Genomic DNA, 19117 nt, shown 5'->3' on the forward strand with positions numbered 1-19117 from the left:
GCTCTCACACAAACATAATGTAGTTATAATATAAAGCAATCTTAATCATTTACACTGGTAAAAGAGGTGTGTTAATTTGTTTCAAGGGCTTTTCAGTCATCTCAGTGAAGCATCCATTACAGGCAATGCAGTTACAAAGACCATCTCTTCCTTTTCCATGACAAAGTTTGAAGTGACAGACTTTGTGACGCTAATATCCAGAGTGGATTGGAATTGGAGGACTGCCAAGGTCTGAGTGTGGGGAGAGGATAATTCATTCAGCTCTGGCTCAAACATGCACAAGCTCTCTCTCTCACACACACACACGCACACACTTTCTGCAGTTTTCTTTTTTGCAGACACTGCTGCAGAAAAACATACAAAAACAGATGCACACACGCACACACACACACACACCCATCATGAATTAACACAGGCTGTAGGAAATATTAGCTTTTAGATAGAAAGAGATGGTGTGTAGACATGTATGTTGCATTTTCTGCTTTTTTTTTTCAAATCCTATAAAGGATGACCAGCTTGACATTTCCTTCTATCTACACAGACTGCTAAGAGCATCCTCATATGTACAGTCAGTGATACTGTGATAACATTACAACGCTGAAATGGAGTTTATTTTGGTGTTACCATACAGCTGACATCATTAAGAGACAGAAACATGACTGAAAGCTGAAATGTAGATAACACACTGTACATCATTTATCTGCCTAACATGACATTCATTCTCTCTTGTCATAGATCTATAAGACCCAAATCACTTTTAGAGTGTCAGAAATACACCCATTAAAATACTATGTACAGTAAGGGCCACTTCATCTAAGCCCCTTGGCGATGCATGGAGCTCGGTTAGAGTGCCCTTAACATTGCCCTACCACTGGATAGTTTTCTAAGTGGCCCATTCATGTACTCTACAGAGGCAGCTGCTGAACCACTGCACTTTGGTGTTTTAAAACATTCAAGTAATGCCAGGAATCAAGAGTATTCACATGCACACATACCGCTCTGGTGGATTTGCTACCAAAAGAAAATTGTGGAAAATGGATGAAAGCAAAATATTTGTTTACCTGAACTGCTTTGAACTCAGTAAGAAACATCTTTCTTTTTTCACTGTAACAAAAAACTTGCAGTGGGTCCCTTCTTTTCCTGTTAGCTACTTCAGCAATTCATTTCCCGTTCCCAAAGATATGAACAGTATCAACTTTTCCTCTTTGTAATTACCATCAGTGACTCACAGGATCAGTGTGGTGTCTGTTAATGATGTGTTTAAACCTTACATCACAGCGTTTCCCCTTCCGTTCATCTATCCTCAGATCAGTTTCTTATTGATCTGTGGTTTACGCAAGTATGAACAACATAGAAACCAGGTGTCCTGAGTGCACCATTGGATTTACAGAAGTTAGAGGCTCTAGGCTTGATTTTGTTTTGTTCTCTGTTGAGTCTGGCTAAGCAGTCTCCAGGTTGGGGTAATATTTGAAGACCTTGTAGATCCACTGCGTGTAGAAGGGCACATTGATGAAGATGCCAGGCTGGTTGGCCCGAGCACAGCCTCTGCCATGGACACTCACTCCGACAATAACCCTGATCTCACCATCCTGACACACAAGAGGGCCGCCATAATCCCTCTGCAGAAGGAGAAATAGATAGCACATTTTTCTGCGTCAGTGGTTAAGAAATGGCTCTCATCACTGTTTGCAATTTTGAAAGCAAAATGCATTTTTACGCTCTCAGTGACAGACACTACCACCAGTTTTTGTGAACATGGACAGCTCTCTTTCAAAGCTAAACCACAAAACCAAGGCTTTAATCGCTGATGAAATTGAGTGCAACAGTCTCCAGCGGCTCTATTTACAACGGACTGAATGCTAAGCCCACGGATTCAAAGAACATTTGTTTGAGATTTAGATCAAACTGAGCTTTGAAAGCTCTATGTAGAACCAAGGCGCTAATATCCCCATAAATTCACACTGGCAACAATTACTTTATCCAAAGGTCTAAAGGCTTGTTCATGTTTACCAACACGGACTGAGTGCACCATATGAATTCTAGTGTGGATTTTTCCTTCTGATCTCTGAAAAAAGTCATTTGGTAAAACACCTCGCTAGAAAAATAAATATGTAAATGAGTAACAGTTTACCTCACACACTCCCTCATTCCTCTTGCCTCCTGCACAGATTTTGTTGTTGGTGATGTGGAAGTTTCCTCTGTGCATCTCTCTGCACCTTTCGTTACTGACAATGGGCAGGTCAACCGCCTTTAGTACGTCATCATGGCCAGTTCCTGAAAGAGTTTGACATTGCACTTTACCGCTTCTGTTCTGCTGTAGCATATGCAATACAAATGTCTCCATTGTACTGTAGAACTCCTTCCTTTTCGGCTTGCATATGATCTTGTAATATAAACATAATATAATGATATATAGTTTTTAGCATTTAGCATGACTGTGCCATAATATACTTGCTATATATGTTGCTCCACTTTATATCATAAAAACAAAAAAAAGAAAATAAATCAGGATTGCTGCAGGAAAAATGCAATATAAATGCAATATATTGCAAATCTAGGGGACCTGGAGAGTATGCATGTAGAGTGAATGTAGAATATAGAATATCTGTACCTTTAGTCTCGCCCCATCCATACATTTTACATATTGTTCCTTGTGGGATGGAGCACCCGGCCACAGGCAGCTGAATCGTATGGACATTGTCTGCAGGAAGGGCAGGCCTGGACATATTTAATGAACACAGAAAATACAAAGCATGATCAACATGGCACACAAACATATAAATATATCTTTGAGATTATTTTTCCAGGCACTCACTTAGACAGCCTTATGAGGGCTAAACTAGAGCCCTCGGGGCCACATATCACATGAGCTATGCTGACTTCCTGTCTCTTGGACAAGTCAGGAGCGCCCTCTCGAATATCAGAGACTGCAAGCCACACCCGATACTCACTGAGGTCTGGAACACTGGAGAGGCAGAAGACAGAGTTAATACTTTATAAAATATCCCACATTTATTACTCTCTACTGAGAAGCTAGTTCAGACTGATCGGGGCACACAGTAGCAACTGAAAAGAGTCAGTTATGCTTGAATATAGAGAGAAACATATGAACTGAACGAAATAAATCTTGAATTTAATACACTGAGGGCATAAAAGAAAAATGCACCGACATTTCAAGGTCCAAGCGAAAGGAAGGAATTCACATTAACAGACAAGCGAGCATTACCATGAGGAGAAGCACTGTCTGTCAGTGAGCACCCATTCCTCTCGTATTAGTGAACCCCCACACCAGTGCATTGACCTGGAAAAAGCAGAAAAACACAAACGGCACATGAAAGACTAATCTGAGACATCAGCAGTTGTGAAATACTGAACATAAACTTATGCTGTCATTGCTGGGGAGTATACATTGGGAACTGACAGGAATCCAGTTGTTTCTCCAACATGCTAAATACAATTTTAGTCCGTAGACGCATACATCACAAAATGACCTAGATCACATCTCAAGCTTTACAGATATATACTTTATATTACACAAAGTATATATATTATATGCTTTTATCTAAACGAGTCCATGCTTTTACAGTGTGTAATTGGCTTCTTTTATAATTAGGTGAGTTCTGTTTCTCAAAAATGTATATGCATCAAAGCGACTTAAACCATAAAGCAATCCCTACATTTGCTTTCAAATGTTTGCATGTGTGCTGCAGAGTGTTGGGGAGCATTGTAGAAAGGCCTCTGAAACAACAGCTGAAACAACAGAGAACATAAATGAAAAGAAAGAAAAATTCCACTGAATTTTTTATGAATTCAAGGGTAGTCTGGACAGGAAGACATCCTGTTCTTCTTCAGTGGTAAAAGAAGATGTGTAGAATATTAAAGGCGATGCTGTACCCTTTCTGTATGCTGACCATCCAGCTGCCTTCTGATATGCTCACTGGGCCTCCTCCCACAATCCTGGTTCTCTTATGGACAAAACACCCCACAGAGGACAGCTCTCCTAGAAGCAGAAACACGCACCCAGATAATTCAATATGACTCATGTCGTGTAATGTATATTTAATTTAAGATATAAATATGCATTCCCAGACATGCTGCAGTTAATGGTGACAGGTTTACACACTTGCAATACAAGAGGAACTTGAGTTACCTAATTATCCACCACAATCACCATTATATATGAAACATATGCTGATGAGGCCATTAGTTAAGGTAATTATTGGTTATGTTCACGTAACACGTGTGTAATTTGAACTGTGTGTAACCAGAGATTTAGTGGTTCATCCTCTGTTCTCAAATTATTATGTGGAGATGAACGAGTCACCCACACCTATATATACACATACACAGAAACAGATGCCACCGTGACAACTTAATGTCCTGCATCATGTACCGTAATAGCTGCACATAAAAAAGGGGACTCCATCAGGTTCTGAAAACACCACCACTTGCCTTGGAGGCTATCAAATACAGATCAGCAGCTGAGCCACTTTCAAACACAGACACACAGAGGAGCTGACACTCACCCAGTGGAATGGCGTTCTGTGAAGCATCACCTGCAGAGAGCAGAGGAGACAAACAAGGGAGTATTAAGTGCTACAAGATAAGAGGTGACCTCACACAGGGGTATAAATTTCACAGTGGCGGTTTAGCCACGGCCACTGGGGCCAGTGTATTTGTCAGACAGGTCACAATAATTGTTTTTTTTTATTAATCTGTAGGGCTTTGATTGAATATAACAAGCCTCATGTGGCTGCAAGTTGTAGCTATTTAAGATTTATGCTGACCATTTTCAAGTGCAAGATCAACGGTTTTACATTTTTTAAAAATGTACTTCTCCTATAGTTCCAGGCCAACAAATTAGTTGTAATGTGAAGTATATGTAATGTGTAGTAAATAGGCTAAAACATGCAAAATCACTGGTGTGGTCCTAACAGCCGATAAAATTTTTTGTAAAAATAAAAGATTTTTCGTTGTCAGAAACACTGTGGATACCTGCGTAGTTTTCATATAAACACAATAGCACTAACACATCATCATTGAAGACCCAGGCAAACACACACAGCCATGATGCCTCTTGCTTTTGGTCCATGTGGGAATCGTTAGAAAGAACCCTCCCCTGTCTTCCTGATGAGTTGTGAATCTCCTCTGACACACACTGACCTGCGAGTGTAGACAGATGTACACACTGCAAATAAAGTGCGGGTGTGTGTGTGAGCGAGACAGACAACCAGACAAAGTGCAAACAAATCCACACTATCTGTGTCTTACATCCATAAGTATGAGAAACTTTCAATTTGCCACAGTCTCACAGATTGTTTCCCCTGACGGTGTGTCTCCGTGTGAGATTGTGCGTGTCTGTGAAGGTACCGCATGCACACACATCCATGTACTCACATGGTTTTACAGTACAGTAGTCCCAGGGTATGGCAGAGTTGTTGGTGTAACACCAAGGACCATGTTTGTCTTTATCAGGGTTTCTGCAGTAGTTCCCCTCCAGGCCAGCCATCAGCATGCCCCTCTCACCACTGGACAAACATACAAACACAAAAGATCCAATAACTAATCTTTCATAAACACTCAGTAAGCCATGAAGACAATTTTCAAAACAAAAGGAAGTTTTTTTTCTCCCTTTAAGCACATAATTCAGCTGTTGATGAAAGTAAAAGGGATTTGCTGGAGATTTGTAACTATTAGTAAAAGCTGAACGAATTTAATCGAGATAGGATCTGGACAGTCAAACAACACAGCTGTGTAGGCTCTCTCCCTCCAGACAAGATAAGGAGGTGATCTGCAAAGGAATTAGTCACTGAGACAATATGCACCCACCTACACTCACATACCTAATGCATGCTCATGTAGACATATCCCACACATGAGGGTATTCTCATAAGAATTTTAAAACCACAAACAGAACTCTTTCCCACACTGAATTCCTCGGCTGATAAGGTGAAGAATTGTAAGAGAAAAGGGAGACACGAGAGAGGGGATGCTGGGTACCAAATCAAAGTGATCCAGAGTTTGAAATCTGTGTTTGTGTGTGTTGTATTTCTAGCAGCTAGCATAACAGCCGTGCTTTCGCTCTGACTCCCTAACCCTGACTTTTGACCCTGGGCAGGAGCCAAGCGGTGGAGCTGATTGGCTTTGAGGTGTTCTTACAAAGGAGGGGTTTGGGGTCAAAGGTGAGGAGTGAAGTGTATATCCCCCAGCCAAGTTATCACTGGGAGTCATTCCTGCTGAGTTAGGTCATCTTCAGGGATACACTTCTTCAGCCATTAGGAGATGCTGGAGAGGCTAGTCACGGCACCCGCAGGAGCTGTTTTCTCCTCTGAGAAACAAGAGGCCCTGCTTGATCCGCTAACAACAATAAGACTTAACTAGAGGTCAATAATAGGGCACCTCCCTGCACTAACCACCACATATCAGGTTCGCACACATGGTTCTTGAAAACACATTCTCCTGCACACTCAGGCTGTCATGGACAAGCCTGTATCACAGAGAGCTCATTTCTCCTGTTGAAATCCATAAAATTTGCATGTTTTCTGCTCATTATCAGCAGTTTGCTTTGATCCCACTGAGCTCCTAAAAAACCTCTACACTTGAACGTAGACTCTGGTGGGTTACATGTACAAGAGCTGTGTGACATTTTGATCTCTATTTTAGGTAGGCACACTTGTCTGAAGTTTATTAATGGTGTAGGTCTGTTTTGTACATCATAGTGGAGTTTGGGAAAGTTATTAGGTTAAGAAGTAGCAGGGATCCAGTGGGCTGACCTGTTACTGTGGTCTGTCCAGGGAGCACAGGGCAGGTTTGATCTAGTCCTTGACTGCTGTCCTTGATAATTCTCTCCAAAGCTTTCATAGCAGTCTGGATTTGGACAATAAAAAAAGAGGACATATTAGACAGGAATTCTAGACACATATTCCATGTCTTTACGAACAAACAACAGTTTTGAACAAAAACCATGCACAGCAAGCAGTACTCAAGATTGCTAATCTTCTATAAACCTGCATCAGCTAAACAGTCTTTGTGCATTCTTTGCCACACAGAATTGTTGTACTATATCAGTTTAAGCAGAAGAATCCAAACAACCCGTAGTTTCTTATCCATCACGGCTGTCATTGGATCTAGAGCTGGGAACACAAAGAAGTCATCCGCAATGATATCTTAGAAAAACATGGGCCATGAATAAGGTTTTGAAGCTCTCTGTCACTCTGCATCTCATTTCTATATGGGAACATATTCAACCCTCAAGGGTAGACCACAGTACAACCTCAGAGGGGGTTTATAATCCCAATGCAAGGCCACACAATCACAAAGAAATACTCTTAAGATCCCTTGGGAAATTTGAATTTGTGTACTCAGCCATAGATCTGCGTCTTTTGCTTCCAAAGCTCTTGCTACCCCAGAAAGAATCTCATCCAGCACTAATCCTTCAACTCCATCTTTTACTGTCCAGTGAGACCTGACGATCTTGAGCTGCTGTCAGATTTGGTTTATGTGAGGCGTGGTGGTCAGTCCTTCCCACAGTCCTATAGGGCTACAGTTCTCCACAGGGACGCAGTAAACGTGCTTACAAAACAATACGTGTGGTTATGGGGTCTCGTGTGAACTCCGCGGTCCACAAAATATGAAAATGCCAAAAATTTCTCTGCTGCTGATGTAGGGAAAATCAGCTTTTCCCTTGCTGTTTTGAGTATTAGATAAAGCTGTTGAGTCTCTCACCACTGCCAGGCTTGTTTTGGGTGCCGCACTGAGGGATGTTGGTGCAGAGCATTGTGCGGACCCTTGGGTCCGTCGTGAAGCACCAGGGGAATTCTTGGCCATCTGGATTCCGACAGTAGTTTTCTCTCAGGTCCCTGGAAAACACAGAGAAAGTCCTCCCGTAATCTGCTTGGATAAGTGCATGCAGGTGGGTGAGTGAGTGGATGGCTGTCTTATGTGAGTGTCTGACTCACTTGCAGGGGTAGGCTTGAGGTGAGAATGTGTGGTTGTGGGGATACTGAGAGTCCCAGCGTTGGCAGGGGAGTCCAGTGGGTGTCACGTCCACCGTCCCCCTATAGCCCTCTCCTCTGCCCTGGTAACACTCGGTTGTTTCCACCACATTACTTTTGGGAGGTGTTTCTGTGGAAGAGCAAAAAATATTAAGGGGTTGGGTTAGTTTGGTCAAGATAAAGTACAATGTGTGAAATATAGTTTTTCAGCCTTTTCCAACAACCCAAGCTTACAGTTTTACAAGGTAATAAAAAAATAAACAAAAAATATATAGTACATAGTGTATAGTAGTCAAGGCTCTAGATCTTGTGGTGTTATAGTTGAAACATAAAAGACTAAGGCGTATTCTATAAATGTCAAAAGACAATTTATGCTTAAGCTAAATGAGAAAACCTTAAAATGAAAATAGGCCTTTAAGATTATTGAAACTACACACACTGAACTATCTACACTAAATGACTTCTTTCCTACAGCACACACAAATCTGGAACAGCTGAGTAAATACAGGACAACACATTAAACAACAGGTAGCCTATGATTATAGTTGTGTCGTTGAAGGCCACCCCCATATGCCACATCAGGATAAAATTTCACATGTGACTTTACCAAATAAGGAAATGAAATCCATCAGAAATTGTTTGGCTCGCTAATTTATCCTGCAATTTGAACAGAAAAGACAAAGAAATGGGTAAAAGCCAGATTTAGTTGAAATGGTGGATGGAGAGATGTAGAAAACAATGACTGTAAACTACATAAAGAGGTTGGACGTAAGTGAACTTCATAGAAGCGAAGCAAACTTCAGATGAACTGTGGCGCTGCGCTGAAACCTTGATGAAGTAGATTATAAAATAACACTCCATTTGCCTGCCATTTGTAGATAGTTTTCAATTATTATTTCTCCTACTCAGACCCGTGGTGCGGAGGTCCCAGTTCCAGCTGTAGCAGTCACACAATGCAGGCTCAACAGCCTCAATGTTATGGCCACCTGCTTTCCTCAGAATAGCCCCCCCTACTGTATATTGAAGCTAATATGGCCAACATTATTTTTACAGGAATTCTTCTCATTACGCACAAGTTACACAAGTTCGTTAGCCTGAACATTGTGCATATTTGTATCCCAGCAATGTTCAAAGCTGCAGATCTTCAAGAGTATTAAAACAGACTTTTTCTGCCCATACAATATGTCTAAAAATAGATATGCACTAGTTGTGACAGAAAACAAAAGAGCAGGCCTTGACAAAAGAACACTTTGTCTCTCTGTCTCTTGCTCTCTCCTCTGTGCCTTGTTTTGATTAAGGCTAACTAGGTCGTAAACTTGGTCTGTTCCCAACAAACTCCCATATCAGAGAGAGAGAGAGAGAGAGAGAGAGAGAGAGAGAGATGGAGAGAGTGCACAGGGTGGGAGACAGTTTTTAGAGGGGAAAAAGAAGGGGGAACAGTGAATCACTGGGTCCACATGGAGAGCTGCCATCTAGTAAACATGGTGCCAGGACTGCTGATGATTCTAGCAGGCAAACAGGCCAGTCACAGTCTCAGGAGAAAGAAGCTGAGCCCAACAATAACACCACTGCTCTTTCTGTTTTATGTTCTTGAGGACCACAGTGACTGTCTCTGAGACTCGTCACTGATTGCAGGGTTAACTAAGAACATACAGTTATCCGTACAAGTGTATAGACACACAAAACACAAAGCCAGACATGACACGTACCCCTAGCTCTTGAACATCAGTCATACTGCTTACGCTAAGTGTGTGAGGTGTAATGAAAGCGATCTGCTTGTGGTGCGTATGACCCTTGTGTAGTGTCTGTGTGTGAGTAACAGGAAGTAAATGTGTAGCAGTAACTGAGCCCCATGCAGTTTGACCACCACACGTAAGAGCTGGCATAGAACAATAAACAGCAGGTCAATGGCGCAGGGGGAAAATAAACACTCTGGCTATTAGAGAAGACATAACAGAGAGCCAAACCTAAGGAGGGAACTCTGCGTGTGTGTGTATGTATGTGTGTATTCAATAGTATCAGCCAATGAGAGGGAGGGGAGTAGTCAAATGAAAGGTATGGCAAGTTGTAAATTTTGGTGCAGTCAATCACAGTTCATGGGCCTGTACAGAACACTATACACACTCACGCACAGACATGTATAGCCCTCCTTTAAACATGCATGACTAATGCTAATGCATTCAACCACACACAAACAAACATGCTTACCACAGACTTTGATGCTGCAGTACTCCCAAGGCGTGTTTGGGTCTGTGGTAAAGCACCAGGGTCTGTGGCGTCCATCCGGGTTCCTACAGTAGTTATCATCCAGGCCCTTGTCAGGGTACCTAATACAAACCATGCAGCATAATATAACCTCAGTGTTTAGACAAAAGCTATGTAAGAGTGAAAAGCTTAGCAGAAAATCCCATTGTTGCACGACCCACAGCACCGCTCTCTGACTTCAAGTTAAGTAATAGTGGCACAAAACATTAATTGTCACATCATTCTTAAAGCCCAGAGGTACCTGAAAGGAGATTCTTATTTCCATTTTCCTACTGAATCCTTATGAGAACAGAATAGAAGCAGAGAGACAGCTCACCTTTACACGCAACCAAAGCATTAGTAACTGGAATGGTGCAAGAATTCCATCTGTGAATCTGCTCAGAGCTCAGGGGAGTGAAGGAAGATAATAAGCTGCGCCTCTGCAGGTGTTCTACAGTAAGTCATCCCCAAGTCCCACATCCCTCCAGGCCTGCAGCCTCCAGGCGTGCAGTATCAGGCTGTGGGACCCTCTCATTACATTAGTGCTATGAGAAGTCTGGGACCTCGTTTACACAAACACTGGGATGATTAAGGATGTGTTAACGAGTCCCCACTAATCCAGACCACCTGCCGTCCGACTAGTTGGAACACTCTCTTGATACAGACGCACGCAGCCGGCGTACACACACACACACACACACACACGCATGCACACACACACACACACACAAAGAGCATGTAAGGAATACTAATGCAGACTAAAATGTATGGCCTCCCTAAAATAGGTATAAGCTTTTCTCAGGGCTGGACACAAGTCTGCTTTATAATCTACAGAGAGTTTAAAGGAATTTAGGCCAATTAAGTCAGAATGAAGAGTTTTCCCAGCACAGCACTGCTAGAAACACAAAATTACACACTGGATTCTGATGGCATTCCTTCAGGGAAAGGCACACTGGCTGACTCCAAATCACTTCATCTCCAGAATTAGTGCACCACAACCACATGAAACTGTTGTATGAACGTATTATTACATAAAGTATTTCTCATGCTTTTTGCTATTACTTTATATGTATCTGTGTGCGTGGGCTTAAGTGTGATTGAGCAAGCACAGTTTAGTGTGATGCAGATGCATGTGTGCATGCACAAGTGTGTGTGCTTGAGTGTGTCACCTCTTCGGGTGGTACAGGTGTTTGTGTGGTTCATCCAGGTCCCAGCGCTGGCATTCTTTTCCACTCTCTGTGTGGTCCATGGGTCCCCTGTAATCTTCCCCATTACAGTTCATACACTCCACTATGGAGCAATGACACACACACACACACACAGCACAACAGTTAAGAGAAATTCAGACACAAACTAACAGCAGTTCAGATTTTCACAATGAGAAATATCATACATTTTAAGCCATGATTTTCTGACCTAAAATAGTTATGTAGCATTTTGCAATAAAACTTTCACACATACTTAATAGATCTCCCTTAAGTTCAGACATTATATACACATACACATAATGTATGGAAGCACATATTATCTCTTACACTAATGAAGGAAAGGCTCTCTTTGATGTTGAGAAGGCACCATTTGTTGCATGGTGAGTAGTACACACCGTCTTGTGTAAACAACAGAGAGCATGCAGATCAGAAACAGATGTTTCTGAGTCCACTGCTGTCATGACAGAGCACATTTAATACCAATGGCTGCATGTGTATGTGTGCTTGCGCACGCCATGTTTGCGTGTCTTTGTGTATGTTTCCTATTAGGGCCGTCTAATTTCTGGAGAAACCCTTCCAGTCATTTTTCTTCTGAACAAGCGGAGGCCTTCTATCAAAATAAAAAGTCATTATCTCTGTTGTACAACTTGTGATAACCCAGTGGGATGCCATATGTGATCCCGAGAGCAAGAAGGATTCCCGTCCTGTCTTATCGAACCACAGCCTGGTTCCTCATTAACGTGATCCAGTGTCATACATGCAGAGGAAACAGCCCCTCTGACAGCACGAATCCTCAGGGATTAGATAACAGAGGTCATTATCATCCCTTTCTTCAGGGAGACATCAGTGCCTGACAGTAATATTGTGTGATGTAACATAGAGGCTGAAACACCGGTGGGAAAGTGCTTTTCTCTCATCACAGCCAGCTAAATATCAGAGTTTTATTTATACAGACTCATAACTCGAAGTCAACGGTTTCCATCCATGTGGACCACGGGGACGTAAAACAGCTAATAATGTATGTAGAGGAGACGACAGAGGGATTAATATCCTCTTTCACCGCAACACCAGCCTCTTTAGGTTCAAACCATTTACAAAACCTGAACCTGATGGAATGAGAGAGGACAGCATAAACTGAACCACACACCTGGAAATGGCTGCAGCTGGCCTCAGTGAATAAAGAAAACCTGTGCACCCACACACATATACACACGCAGCGGTAGAGCGGAGCACAGTTAGAGCCAGTGTTGTTTCGTCCAAGGTACAGTGTGATTGCCTAATTTGCTGCAGCTCATTTCAGGCTATCAGGCCTCAATTGGTGAGGCAATTTGCAATGTGGAATGGGCATTATCTTAAGATGAATGCCTGTGCAGACATATTTTGTGTGTGTGCGTGTGCGTGTGTGTGTGTGAATAGCCTACCCTGTGAGCATTGTGGTATGCCACACTCCTGGTGTCTGTAGCTTGGCCTAGGGTCAGTGGTAAAGCACCATGGGCCGATGGTGGAGTTGTCTGGGTTGCGACAGTAGTTTTCGCTGAGGTCCTTCTTCCTGTACCTCTTAGATGTGAATCTGTCAGAAGCAGAGCTGCAGTTACACAAACAGACACATGTACCAGGACCGGTTGCCAAATATTTTAACTAGCATGCAGAACAACCTCTTTTTGAAAAAAAAAAAAAACAAAACACCCAAGGCCACATTTTTGTTGTTCTTTTTATCTCTGACAGAATGATGAATCCTTTACTCGTTTTATGAGAGAGTTGCTCCTTAACTCTGCCGGCTGAAACCTGCCCGTAAACATGACCAGTGGAAATTAACAAGTGCAAAAGTAATTGATGTCTGTGCTTAAGGATCAAACTGATGATGACATGATGTTGTTAATAAGGGAAAACACATTAATATATAGAAGCAATGTTAGTTTTCCATGAGGCAGGTTCTGGACGTGGTCTAAACACACTGACAAATGACTCACATCTTCTACATCAGGCAAGCACATGACTGTGGCCCCCATTTGTGATGATGGACATACTGTAAGTCTTTGAGTCAAGCCATATTTTTCCCTGTGACGATGAAAAGATTAAGTTCTGAAGGAGGCGTTCAGTGGAGTGGGTAATGACAGGGACAGAAACGAGAAGGTCTTTACAGGGCAATCAAAAAAGGGGAGAAACCTTTCACTGATAAAAATGCAATGTGTGTGTGTGTGTGTCTGTATATTTGAGTGTTTTTGTGTGTATGTCAGAGTTTCCCATGCCTGTAAGTCGACTGTTAAAACATACAAAGTGCCTGGGTTTAATTACCTGATCTAGAGAGACATTATTAGCAGTCTGATAAAGTAGGTTCACTGGAGGTACAATTGTAAACGGCCCTCTTTGATTCATTTGCTGCAGTGACAACTAACTACAAAGCCTTTCAAAATCATTTAATACCTCTGCGGAGAGGGGAGTGGAGAAGGAAGGAGGTAGCATGAGATTAGCTGAAGATAATAAAGGTCTAAGATGAGGTGTATGTTTTGTGTATAAGATTCTCTAACAGTTCCAAAAATCTGGCACATGATAAACTTTATTCTTATTTTACTGCTGTTTTCTCATCAGTGTTGTTTTTTCAGCTTTGTACTTCTTTTACACAAAATATTGCACTGTGAACGTTGCCACAATAGAACAGAGTTCTTTGTTGTTTTAACATAATAATTTCAATTTTATAATCCCAGAGAAGACATTGCTTCACTTACATCTTATGTTTTTAAACTCCACTTAATTGGTTCTTTTTTCTATGAGGACCTGCACTGTATCAGACATTATGCCTGCGTATTGAAATATGAGCTTTATCTGGGAATTTAGCTGGGGGACGAACCTAAGGCTTAACCAAAGACTGCATATTAGATATGATCCTAATCCTGGTAAAACACACACACGTGCACACACACACACACACACACACACACAGACACACACGTGCGCCTTGATAAACGGTAGAGCCACAGCAGGAAATGATCTGTGACTGTGTAAGTTACAACAAGGTCAGTTTTGATGAATGACTGCTCCCAAGAGCCTAATCAAACCTTAATATATCATAGTCATATACACATACAAACACATACAGACTTGCCTCTGGCTACTAGCTAATTGCATCACTAACAGGCCCACACTAACAGTAAGAACAGTAAGTAACAGTAACAGTAAGAAGCAGCTTTAACGTTATTTTTGTTTGACATTGTGGTGAATCTTACTTGTGTTCATGAGGAAAAGGAGAAGCCCAGGCCTGGCACCGGATCCCACTCACAGTCACTGACCTCCGCCCCCTGTAGCTCTGACCTGTACCCACAATGCACTCTCTTACATAGTCTGAAAGAGAGAAAGAAAGAGCGAGGATGAGGAGAGATACAGACCGAGAGACCGAATGACAGTACAAGAGAGTGAGTAGGTGTGATGAGCCAACAACCTGAGAGCAGTGTTTGTGTACACAGAGCCAGTGTAGATGATGAAGAAAACAGACAGAAGGAGATGTTCAGCTATAATACTGAGCTTAACAAGGACGTGACAATGCCAAAAGCCAAATCTGTTTTCCTAATCTTCTGCAAAGCATTTGGATCAAGTGAAATAGGCTACACAGCTTGCGTGTTCACTGTTGTGGTCAGTCCAGAGTCAAGTGGGGCGGGAGTTTCCATTGTTTACACAAACGCTGCTTAATGACAGAAAATTAACCATAATGTGCTGCGACGCAATAAACACGACAATGGTCCTTGCCCTTCCTCGTCTTCCTCTTGAGGACTGCCATCATTACAAAGCTAAATCACACTGAAGAAAATATATACATACATATATATGTATGTATAAAATTAGCCAACATATTTTAAAGCAACAAGGAGCATACGCGCTGAAGCAGTGTTGCTGAACAGAAGTGAGACTCTGTAAAGAAGCTTTTCTGATGGGAGGACATGGGGACGGGGGGAGACACTGATTTGGTGTCAGCTGGTAGAGAGACAAGGTGGAACAGTAGAGGGCACCTTTCTTTTGATAGAGTTGGTAGTTGAAGTCCTGTTGGCTCTGAATTCCTGTTGAGTTCTTGTCGTATGACAGCCACTGGCATTTCCTGTTTTTATGATCATAGAGGAATGCTCTGGAGAATAATGAGGAAAGGAAAGGAGGCAGAGAGAAAGGGGAAAGAGTGAAGTACATAATGGTCAGTTTTCTTTAACTTCTTTCGGGCAAAAAGCAACCCAAGGCGATTAAAACAGCAGTTACATGAGTATGCAAAGCATTTAGGAGGCCTGCCAGACCAGCCAGACAACACTGAATCACACCTTTGAAAAGCATAATTAAGGAACTTGAGGAACCACCACTTTACTCTCTCTCTGTATTCACAGCCATTCACATTGTAGGAGAGTTACTTTACCATGCAGCTGAATGGGAAATGTCATAAGGGCAGACATACCTGCAGGTGAAGGGGAGCCTTTTGTTGCGGCTGCAGGATTTGGCACACCTGGCCATGCTCAGCTTCCTGGTTTTGCTCAGGTAGGAGGAATCAGGGGAAACAACAACCAATCGGATGCCATCAGTCTTCTGATAGTCCTGGAGCGCATTTCGTCTGCCCTCTGATACACAGATACACAGCATGGTCATTCAGCAGTGTTTTAGTTTACATTTTATACATTTTAGCTGGCACTTACCTGTACAAAGCATAAATTAGAGAAAAGATGTCCTGGAGTAGACTATGAAATTGCCTAGTATATGGTTTGTTTTTATTGTATTTTAATTAATATTATTATTATTATTGTTATTATTATTATTATTCATTTTTAAACATGCACACTATCAGACTATTCTCCATGGTCTGAGAGGCACTGTGGATGATCTGCTAATGAGCCCAGTCCAGAGAACACTGGGCAACAGCATTACAATATGTGAATTAGTCTGTATTAGCTGTTATTAATCTGCAGGACCTAATAGGATGCACAGTCATTTATCACTGCCCCCCCCCAGTGAAACTAAGGCTCGCACACACACACACACCGTGAGGGGAATCAGTGGCGTGCCTGTATGTTGCCTCAGAGCTTTCATCAACACAGAAAAACTTAACCATCATAGGGTGTTTCTGTGTAAAAGGATTCTTGGATCTATCGCGTATAGAACAGAGAGACATCAGAGCCGGTGTTTTCAGATTCAGTACTGGGGAGTTTGGGGATGCGGTGAGTTTAAAACCTGCGGATCGCAGAGGACCAGAGGCATCATGCTTGTCTGCCTGAGTGCCGAGGAGCAATGAGCCGATAAGTCGCACTCTGTTAGGACTGCTGGATGACTGATTCACTAATTTGACTGGGTCATTTTTTGGAGCGGTGCTTTATGTCTCGTCACTTTATCGCAGAATTGGTTTATCTCGCGGCCCACTCAGATAACCTGCTGTTTGTCTTTTACGCGTCCCTATGCGGTGAAACGCGCGGTTGCAGAGTTGAGATTAAAAAAGCCAGTGATGGATCAGTCAGTTGTATATCAACCGCATCGTTTTCTTCTCTCTGTCCAAAAGGCCAGCGCATCTGTTCCGAAACTAAGAATCACTTCAAGTACACCATCATATTAGAAGTAGATGCGACAATAACTGAGAATTTTCAAAGAGGATCCATCAGTTAAAAAAAAACAAAAAACAAACAGCCTACACACAGTAAAGACTAAACACTGCAGAGCTGCTCTCATAATATTATACACGACTGAGGATAAACAAAGTTGAACTAATAAAGCAACTCGTGTGTGACAGTTCTGTTCTGCGCTCAGACACCAGCTCCAGCCCGGTGGCAGCCGATAGGCAGCGATTCGAGCAGTTGTAAATAGTTTTTTCGCCAAACTTACCAGAACAAGAAATGACGAAGAGTCCGAAAATGAGCTTGTAAATCCACATCGCCGCGTTACACACAGCAACAAGTTTTTCTTTTTTTTTCTTCTTCGTCTTCTTCTTCTTAATTCGGAGAGACAAATTGCTGAGATATTGCTGCTCACTGTGCTGTCGGACTGCAACCAGGAGATGTTGCTTTCACCACTGCACAGATGATGATGCGTCTCTCCTCTCTAAGTACTTCCTCGCCTCCCTCCCTCCCCCTCTGTCTGTGCGTGTGTGTGACTTTATCTCTCTCTCGCTCTCTCTCCTTTTCTTTTATCTCTTTCTGTCTGTATCTCTCCTTCTCTCTATCCATCCTCACTCCTCTTCAGTTCCCAGTGTTATTCATTGGCCCTGAGTGTAGCAAACACATTACCGTAGCTTCAGTGACAATATTTAATCTTATTTTCATTCATATTCATATTTTCCATATTTGTTTATTCAGACCACACAACCCAGAGCATTTATCTGCAACTTGTTCTTTATTTCTGTTTCTTTCTTTGCCTTCATTTTGTTTACCCCCCCCCCCCCCCCCCCCCCCCCCCCCCCCCCGCCACACACACACACACACACACCCTGCCACCATTTCTTCTTAATGCTACTATTATATTTAAAAATTTCGCAAAATACAATGAGGATGATGTATATACACCTGACTGAGCTACACATATGTATCCCTCTGGGAAAATGAATACGAAAGTTTATTTATTCTTCAGATTCTGTGTCCACCATTCTCTGTCACACAGCAGCAGCATCCCACTCAATCATGTATCTTTTTTAGAATTTATTTATTTATTTATTTCCCAGATCACCAAGCAGCACCGTGTGCAATGTCATATAACATATTGGCAGCTGCTTGTCAGCAATGGGAAACTCAGTAGGGACGTAAAGGAGGAGCTTGGGGGGGGGGGTTGTTTATGCTACTTACCCCCCACTCCTGTGTCAGATAAGAAGTGAAGGTATTGGTGGGGGAGGGGGGTGGATGAGGAAAAGAAATCTCAGTCCATCTCCTGAGTGTCATCACTATTTCCAGTGATGACAGCATGCGATAGGAGACATGACACTTAGCTGGCCTTAGCATTTTCTCTAAAGATCTGTGATGCGGCAGTCGCACAGCAGCGCTCCGGTCCCCCAGTGACAGTCTGATGGGGCGCACGCTAAATAGAAATCACAATAGTTGTCACAGTGCAGATTGCGAGTTGCTGCATCGTGGGGATTCCCGGTATTTTCTTTAAACTCACACCATGTGGGCAAAACAAAACACAGGAATAGATGGATAAATATGTAGGAGTAAGCAGGCTCCATCTCTATCTTCTCTCTGGTTCAGTGAGTAATGCTCCTGCGGCTTCCTGAGAGGACCACAGAGTCATTCGCAATTATAAACAATCAGCCATGAGTCAGATACTTTCACTGGAGCGGCGGACACATCTCCTTCTTTCTCTCTCTTCCTTTTTTTCTTTCTCGTTCTCTACCTTCCCTCTTCTACATACACATGCAACAAAACCACATGCAGGCAAACATGCATTCAGACTCTTTTTCTCCCATCTTACCCCTCAAGCGCACATACACGCACGTTCACAAACTCGCATGCTCGCACTAATGAGCAGCAGATGACTGGATAACCTTCACCAGTTTGAGCTCACAACAAAAAAAGCCCTCATCACCACAATCTCATTACTGACTCTCCTAGCAAGAATCCTGTGGGTGTGTGTGTGTTTTTTTTTTTTCTTTCCACTTTGTCTGAGAGCCACGGCTTCTGCTATAAGATGGAAATTAGAGAGACCCAGTAGCCCACTGCCTCGCTCATA

General features: G+C 42.5%; 1 protein-coding gene across 1 annotated transcript; it reads right to left on the minus strand.

Moving 5' to 3' along the window:
- Positions 1-361: 361 nt before the first annotated feature.
- LOC121182529 (hepatocyte growth factor) lies at positions 362-17459 on the minus strand. The gene is made up of 18 exons (XM_041039088.1): positions 17285-17459; positions 15876-16035; positions 15448-15560; positions 14671-14785; positions 12868-13016; positions 11408-11528; positions 10203-10321; positions 7959-8124; positions 7726-7859; positions 6774-6867; positions 5398-5528; positions 4527-4556; positions 3895-4000; positions 3227-3301; positions 2816-2965; positions 2612-2718; positions 2132-2274; positions 362-1619 (listed from the first exon to the last, which is right to left on the minus strand). The coding sequence occupies exons 1-18, from the start codon at positions 17331-17333 to the stop codon at positions 1440-1442; spliced, it is 2142 nt and encodes a 713-aa protein (XP_040895022.1). The 5' UTR covers positions 17334-17459; the 3' UTR covers positions 362-1439.
- Positions 17460-19117: the final 1658 nt, after the last annotated feature.

The sequence above is a fragment of the Toxotes jaculatrix genome, chromosome 5 (assembly GCF_017976425.1).
Source record: "Toxotes jaculatrix isolate fToxJac2 chromosome 5, fToxJac2.pri, whole genome shotgun sequence".
In the NCBI taxonomy this organism is placed as follows: domain Eukaryota; kingdom Metazoa; phylum Chordata; class Actinopteri; family Toxotidae; genus Toxotes; species Toxotes jaculatrix.

What these genes read in the sequence shown, in the direction of transcription:
- LOC121182529 (XM_041039088.1), bottom strand. Translation starts at nt 17,333, where the DNA reads ATGTGGATTTACAAGCTCATTTTCGGACTCTTCGTCATTTCTTGTTCT. An exon ending in CATACCACAATGCTCACAGG is followed by an intron (nt 11,529 to 12,867) that starts GTAGGCTATTCA and finishes ATTGCTCCATAG; the next exon opens with TGGAGTGTATGAACTGTAAT. An exon ending in GCCCTCATAAGGCTGTCTAA is followed by an intron (nt 2,719 to 2,815) that starts GTGAGTGCCTGG and finishes AAATATGTCCAG; the next exon opens with GCCTGCCCTTCCTGCAGACA.